The 8,011-nt window shown below is 49.9% G+C and overlaps 1 protein-coding gene across 1 annotated transcript; it reads right to left on the reverse strand.

Annotated features, from left to right (window-relative positions):
- Window positions 1–1,890: 1,890 nt before the first annotated feature.
- TOPORS (TOP1 binding arginine/serine rich protein, E3 ubiquitin ligase) lies at window positions 1,891–7,231 on the reverse strand. The gene is made up of 2 exons (XM_082301430.1): window positions 7,013–7,231; window positions 1,891–5,309 (listed from the first exon to the last, which is right to left on the reverse strand). The coding sequence occupies exons 1-2, from the start codon at window positions 7,169–7,171 to the stop codon at window positions 2,331–2,333; spliced, it is 3,138 nt and encodes a 1,045-aa protein (XP_082157556.1). The 5' UTR covers window positions 7,172–7,231; the 3' UTR covers window positions 1,891–2,330.
- Window positions 7,232–8,011: the final 780 nt, after the last annotated feature.

An 8,011-nucleotide genomic window follows, 5' to 3' on the forward strand; every position in this document is an offset into this window, starting at 1 on the left:
TTGCCCTTCCCTCTCCTCAATAGCCTGTACCCTCCACCCCAAGACTTCGGGCATAGGACAAGTCCCACTAATGCCAAGGATACCCCAGCTCTGGGAATAGACATGGGCTTCCAGTCAAAGGCACTTGCATCGGCAATCCCTGAGCCATCTGCCGGGGATGCTCCAGTCCCCAAGCCCCTGCCCATCCCAAGGAGAATTTGAAGAGGCCACTGGGACTATACAGAACAAAGGGAGCTCACACATTCATTCCTAGGAGATGCCAGAGAGCTCTTAGCAGCCAATAGCCAGAATGGACGATGGCAACACCACCACTATGGTTCACATCATGTGGTCCCTGGGCCTGCCAGTGCCCTGGCTCCTTCAGACGTTTGTGCTCTTTGAAACCTTCTAAATCCAAGGTAGGGACCGACCTGACCCCTGCAGCCCAGAGATGCTCTCAGGGGCAAGGGTGGAGGTGACTGTCATCGCCCCTGACTCTCTGTCAGGGTCAACCAACCCATGTTGACTAGTTGGGCAGGAGCAGCCCTTCTCCACTTCCAGGTGATGAAGACCATGGTGAGACAAGCTGCCCCCTTCTGCCCTTGGACAACCACAGTGGAGCACAGACCCACCTGCAGCCCATAGAAAAGCCCCACTTTGGAGAAGGTAGAGATGCCCTGATGGAAGCTACAGCCCATGGAGATCTCACACAGGAGCAGGCTCCTGTCAGGAGCTGCAGCCTGTGCTTAGGAGCAGGCACAGGAGCTGGTTTTCTGGCAGCTGGAGCAATCTGTTCCAGAAATACTGCACACCTGCAGAAATGGCCCATGTTGGAGCAGAGGAACAGTGTAAAGAGTAAGAAGCAGCAAGACTGAATGTTATGGACTGACTGCAATATACCCAATTCCCCATCCTTCTGCACAGCTGGGGAGGAGGAGGTAGAAGAGCCTGTACTAAGAGTGAAATTGAGAAGAGGGGAAATTGCTTTTAGTTTTGTGTTTGTTTCTTATCCCCCTACTCAATTTTTCATTGGCAATAGAAAGCATTAATTGTCCCAACCCTATCCAGCTAATGAGAGTACTCTCCCTTGTCCTTATCTCAACCCAGCTTTCCCATCTTACCTTCTCCCCTATCCTGTGGAGAAAGGAAAGTAACAGAGCAGCTTGGTGAGTATCTGGCAGGCAATCAGCCAAGGTCAAACCCATCAAACTCATGAAGGTAATGCAGAAGAGAAGAGAAGAGAAGGCTCCTGATTCAACCCTCAGAGCTACTGCTGTGCACACAGAGAAGGGCCAAACCTGGAAAACAAAACCCTGCCCTGTGCCTTGCACATACCTGCAGCAAGACATCCAGGATGTGCTGAGCTGGGTGAATGCTGGCTATTGCAAGGAGGTCAGGAGGAAGTGTTTTACTGCCAAGGCTGTAGATGAAGACAGATGTCTTCAAGTATGCAGCCATAGGGTAAAAAGAAAATACTCCCTGCTCTCCTTGAAGCTGTAAGAACACAAGGCAGAATGCACAGGCTCCAAAAAGGGAAATAAAAATAAGAAATCTGAAAAAAAAATGTTTCCCATGGGAATACTCCAATGTTAGAAGGGGTAGGACAGAGGGGCCACCCAGCTTTTGGGAAAACTCAAAACTGAACAAATCCCACGCAACCAAAGTTCCTGCTTTCTCTAAAGGCTTTTACCAGATGATCTCCAGACAACCCTTCCAACTTGGAGTACTCCTGACTGCACAAATATCCATGGACTGGATAGGTAAGACACCCAAAACCAAAAGAAAAAACTCCACTTGCAAAACATACAATACCTATGTAAATATAATTAAACAAACAACAACAAAAAAATCTTATTGCTTTATTCAGATTCCAACATAGCTTACCTTAAAATTACTGAAAGTCCTTTGAGAATCTCTGTAGAAATCACTGACTACTGTTCAGCAGAGATCAGCTTAAACCAAAGAGATTGAAATGATGCTGGAATTCAAACTGAGCAATTTTTTATGAACTAAACAACTTTTCTCTTGTCTAAGAAGAGCAATCCCCATAAAATGCATTTCTAGACTTTTGTTTTGGGCTCCATTTCTGTTTGGTTTACACAAAACTTTGAAATACTCTGTGGATGGCTTTATGAAATTAAAACTTCCAAACAGTCTTCTAACAAACTTCTAGAATTACATACTAGCAATATCCTATCTTCTTTGACTTAAAAGTGCATACACATTCAAAAGTTTTATACATTTCCTAGACAACTTTTTAACAGACAGAAATCCTATCAGATGTTTTAGTTCTTGAGGGGAAAAAACCCAGTTAAATTCACAATCTTAACAAGTGTTCCATGGAAAGCCTACTACATTTTTTCTTCTGGGAAATCAAACCACGAGGATCTGTTGACAAGTCTCTTTGGCAGTCTTAGTATCAATGGCTCTCTTTCTGGACACTCTACTAAGGAAGTCCTGGGGGAAGGCAGTTGACTGGAAGGCGCTGCTGGTGCTTCCTGAACATAACTGGTTACAGCTTCTGTGTGAGAGGTGTTACTGCTGGTATTCGCTGTGGTAACACTCTGATCAGCTGCTATTTCTTGAAGTTTGACATCAGCATTTCTAACGTCACCATCTGAGTTTTCCCTTGTGGCAGGGATACCATACTTTTTGTCTACCCCAGTTTCCTCACATCCCATCCTCCTCAGAAAAGAAGATGGAGACTCATTTTCCCTCTCATTTATCTGAGTTGTGCTTGTCCATGTAATACTGCTGTCCCATTCAGTATTTTCTGGCTCCTTGCTACTATCACTATCAATCGTAATCACCACCGGAGAAGATTGTACTGAGTTACTCATGTAATGTTTCCGGTGTTTCTTCTTATGCTTCTTCTTTTTCTTTTTAAGATGCTTTGTTGTGTCTGTTGCTTTTCCTTCGAAGACAATCTCCACACTTGGACTCCTCATTTTCTTCTTCCTTTTCTTACGCTTTGTCTCACTGCTTGCTCGATTGTCTGACAGGCTATCTTCATTTTTGCAGCAGTCACCAAATTTTGAGGAAGTTTTCTTGGAGTCATTTTCTCTTTCTAGACTTGTGCTCTCCATGAATGCATTCTCCAGGTGGCGAGTTTTGTACTTCCTTTTTCCACCAGGCTTTTCACTTTTCATTCTGTCAGTTCCTCCAGAAGGAGTCCTTGATCTGTTGCTTGACCGACTCCTTGATCTGCATCTTTCATAGCAATAATAGTGTCTTTCATGGAGTCCCCTCTGGCTATGCAGATCTGTCCTCTCAATAAATGATCGTATCCTGTATTCTGGACTAGTAGATTGCCTTGAGTAAAGAGTGTTAGACCGGGTCCTCCTTCTGCTGGAGGATTCATAGCTGTCTCCAAACACCTTTCGACTACAGAAAGCAGAACCCCACTGGTGTCTACTTTGATAAGTGTCTCTTACGTAATAGCGATCACTGTCTCTACTTCTTGATCTCCTTTTACTGTGGCCTTTGCTACGTGATCGTGATCTGCTCACTTCTCTGGATGGAGTGCTCTCGCCACTTAGAGAGCCCCTCTGGCTTTTCAGAGAGGCTCTGGTGTCATGAGCCCTGGACCTTCTGCTGCTTCTTTTGCTCCTATGTTTGCTACTGTCTCTGCTTCTCGATCGTCTCCTTTTAAGTTGGCTTTTGCTACGGTGCTCCCTTCTAGACCGATGGCCATGACTGCCTCGACTCTCCCGTGAACAGGACTGTGGGCTTCTAGACTTTTCTTTTTTACTCACTCTGTGATTCCAAGGGGAGCATACTGTGTCACTCCCTGGAGAGGGGCTCCAACTCAAGTCCTGTGGACGCAGATCCTTTCTTTTACATTTGTTCTTCTCACCCTCTTTTGATTCCATCTTCTCAACTGCAGGAGATAAACAGCTTCTACAGCTTCCTACATCTTCCCTATATGTTGGGGAATGTGGTGAGAAGCTCCTGCTTGGTTCACTGTCACTCCAGCTGTGACACTGGACTGGTCGCTGTTTCTTCACATCTTCCCTTTTCTCTTCCCTGATGGACTCCTCAGAGTCAGAGGACAGCTCAACCACTTCTGGTGTCCTCTCAGCTAACGGCTTAACATACCCAACAATGACACAATTGTCTGAGGAAGAGCCACTGTCATTTGAGTCAACAGTAGCCTGTAACTCAGTCTGCAGTTTGGTTCTTCGACTCCCTGTAGCAGAGTCCTCATCAGAACTTTCTGACGACTCCAGAGGAGAAGCTATGGTTGCACGAACCTCTTCTGAAATGGAATAGGAAGGGCCTGGAGTTTCATCATCCCAGGGGGCCTGGCCAAGATCAGGTACAGACAAACTATTATCTGGCCCTTGTGAGTATGCCACATCTGGAGATATTGTAATAATTGATGAGTCTGAGTGGCTTCCTTCCTCATATGATGGTGCAGGACAGTCATAATTGGCATGTTGATCATATGCTTCTAAGTTAAAAGGACAACGAGCAAAACTGATGAATTCATGCAGGAAGTGTTCTGTCCGATTCAGCAAAAATGGCTTTAAATCATCAGCAAAGGCCTGACTTTCCAAATCGTATCTAGTTACATTACTCATGACAATGTGCTGTACAATATTGATCAAAGATCCATGGGCACCAAACAGGACTGTAAGTTCTCGCTTCAACCAAGGAACCAAGCGGTGAAGGCAAGCAGGGTTGCGGCGGAAGAACTCTGCCGAAATGTCTCGGTATCGGCCACCATCCTGAATGCTGCGGATGCGCACACCAGTGCGGTACAGAGCCCTGCGGAAGTTGATCATGTCCTCCTCCTGAATCTGCCTCAGAGATCTGCCCTCTGCGCTAGCTTTTCTCCTTGAGGCCAGCCTCCTGATCATCTGCTGAATCTCTCTGTGCCTGTGTCGCGCTGGTTCACTTGACAAGCCTTCAAACAACATCCCATTATCTGGAGGGGACAGCATCCTTCGGGAAGGGGAAGTGCGCGTGCGGCGTTCCCTTGTTAAGGTAGTACGGTAACGAAATCTCCGGCCATCAGGGCTGGCAAAAGAGCTGGTTTCTAAGGGGCTGAGTATGTACTCCTTAAAGTCATCTTCAGCACGAATTGTATGGAAAATGGAAAAAAAGGGTTGCTTGCAGAGGGGGCATTCTGCTTTGTTTTTTGACCATTCTTGGACACAGCGGAAGCAGAACCTATGCAAGCAGCGATCTAGATATGCGACATTGTCAAATCTATCCAGGCAGATGGGGCATTTGGAGTCGGGAGATGCATCTGTTGGCAGCTTACTGGTGCTGGCTTTTGGCGAAAAATTGCTGTCTTCTGCAAACTCCTTATCTGAAGTCATGTTCTAGAAGACAGAGACAAAAGATGATTACTATCACAGAGAGGCCAAAATCCTACAGTCTAGATGCAGAAACCTGTAACAATTGCTTTTAAGGTTGCAAAACCCAGCAGAGGCTTTGAGAGAATGCTGAACAAAGAGGCAGCATGACCAAATTACTTTGTTTGGCTTCTCCTCACAGTGAGATCTAGCTCTTCAGTGCTTCAAGTTTTACGCAGCGCTCGAGTCATGCTAGCATAGATGAAGGTAACAGGCAGGCCTGTCTTCTGCCCCACTCTTAAATAACTCCTTTGATGCAGTCAGTACATTTATGACTTACATGGTATCCTCCAAAATATAGCTTAAAAAATCTAGCATTTATGCATAAAAAGTATGAGAACAGTTAGTTCTGTCCTTTAAGACAAACCAGCCAAAAGTAATTGCACTTGGACTATATTATCACCTTCCAAGTTCTGCTGGACCTGTTCCATTCCTGCACACTCTGCCCCTCTTTGCTGGGCATTTATGCTGGACCACACACAGCTGGTTGGATTAGACAATCTCCAGGGATGTGTTCCTGCCAAAAATAAGTATTAAGACTGAAGCAGAAACAACCAGATGTCACTTCCACACCCATCCTCAAGTATGCACTGCCTTTTATCTAGTCAGGTTGTTGTGCTGGTTTTGCCTGACATAGTAAATTTTCTTCACAGTGACGAGTCTGGGGCTGAGTTTTGAACGTGTGTTGAACACAGGGTTGATAATACAGAGATGTTTTTGTTATTGCTGAGCAGGGCTTACCCACAGCCAAGGCCTTTTCCGCTGTTTGTACTCCCACGCTGGTAAGTAAGTTGGGAGGTTGGAAGGAGACACAGCTGGGACAGATAACCCAAAGTGACCAAAGGGATATTCCAGGCCATATGACATCATGTTCAGTATATACAATAGGGGCAAGAAGGAGGGGAGGTGGGACATTTGGAGTGAGGATGCTTGTCTGCCCAAATCACTGTCACACATGATAGGGTTCTGCTCTCCTGGAGATGGCTGAACACCTGCCTGCCCATCAGAAGCAGTGATGAATTCCTTGTTTTGCTTTGCTTGCAGGCGTGGCTTTAGGCGTCCCTATTTAACTGTCTTTATCTCAACCGATGAGTTTTTCAGCTTTTACCCTTTCGTTTTTCTCCCTGATCTCATTGGTCAGGGAGTGTGCAAGTGGCTGCCTGACAGCTGGAAGCTGGCTGGGATGAAATCACGACAGATGTCAAACACGGTCAACAAAAAAAATCCATCTATTTAAAAATTATTTTAGGTTTTGGCGTTACTCTAAGGCACTACAATTATGCAGAAGTAAATTACCACGCTATTTCAAAAGCCATTAGCCCATGTTTTGCAGCCGGCCTGGCAGCAGGCCTTCCCCGCCGGCAGCAGGGATGGGGCAGCACCAGCGCTCGGGTGCCAGGGGCGCAGCCCGGGCTCACAGAACTGCCCACGCACCGGCGGGGGCTGAGCGGGCCCCGGCCCCGCGCCACCGCTCCGCCCCCTGCGGCGCCGCCCGCGCCCGCTCCCGCCGCGCGCCACCCGCCCCCCTCGCCTCGGGAGCCGCCAGCCAGCGCCCCGGAGGGGACCGGCGCCCCGGAGGGGACCGGCGCCCCGGAGGGGACCGGCGCCCCGGAGGGGACCGGCGCCCCGGAGGGGACCGGCGCCCCGCCCGCCCCCAGGCCCGCACTCACCGCTGCCGGGCCCTCGCTTCCCGTGCGGGCCAGGGACGCGGCCGCCTTCAGCCTGTGGCGCGTCCGGCAGCGCCCGGCGCCGGGAGGCTCCCGCCGCTCCTCTCCGGGCGGACGGCGGCGGCGGGCGCCCTCCGCCAGGCGCCGGGACGGGTCCGCCATCGGCAGCGGCGTTGCCACGGGAACGGCTCCCCGCGGGCGCGGAGCTCAGCCGGGCCCTACCGGCAGCGTGGCGCCGCCGACATCGTCACATCCGCGTCCCGCACAGTGACGCCATGCCGGGGGGCGGAGGCCGGGGAGGGGCCGGGGCCTGGATGGCGCTGCTGGCGCCGGGGCCGCGGCCGAGTCTGCCGCCTGGTGCGTGCCCGCGGGGCGGGCGGCGGAGCGGCGAGCGTGGCGGTACTACCCCGGGACCGGAGAGCATCTCGGGGGCGGCGGCAGCCCCCGGAGAATAAAAGCGAAGGGAGTCGCGGCGGGTGCCGCTGTCAGCGCAGAACGCGCTTTGCTCCGCAGGGGGTGGCTGCCGTGGTGGTGCGTACCTGGGGCTTCGTTCTCTAGGGGCGCGGGTGGCCGCCCGGCGACGCTGGAGAACCGCTTCCTGACCCAGGGGTTGCACTAGGCAATGGCAGAGCCTACCGGGGACACCACCGGGATCTTGGCATTGTCTCCGAGGCTGCAGAGGAATCCATCGAAGGCTGGAAAAGCCGTGTGGCTGGTTGGGTAAATAAAACATAAATAGCACGTAGGAAAGAAGAGATAGATAAAGCATAAACCGTTATTGGGAGAGAGAAAAATACCTCTTCTTACTGATTTTTACTAGCACATACCTGCAAGAGACACAGGTGTGCAAAGGACACAGCAGGTTGCCATAGGTGGGGCACAGCCTGCCACAGTACCGGTATGTATTACTACCAGAACTCGTGTAAAACACAAGCACAGCCAGCCCTGTCCCTTTTCTTACCCACAGTCACGATGGACTAAAGTTTGCAAAAGCACACGTGA

Source organism: Coloeus monedula (assembly GCF_965178545.1).
Source record: "Coloeus monedula genome assembly, chromosome: Z".
NCBI classification, from domain to species: Eukaryota; Metazoa; Chordata; class Aves; order Passeriformes; family Corvidae; genus Coloeus; species Coloeus monedula.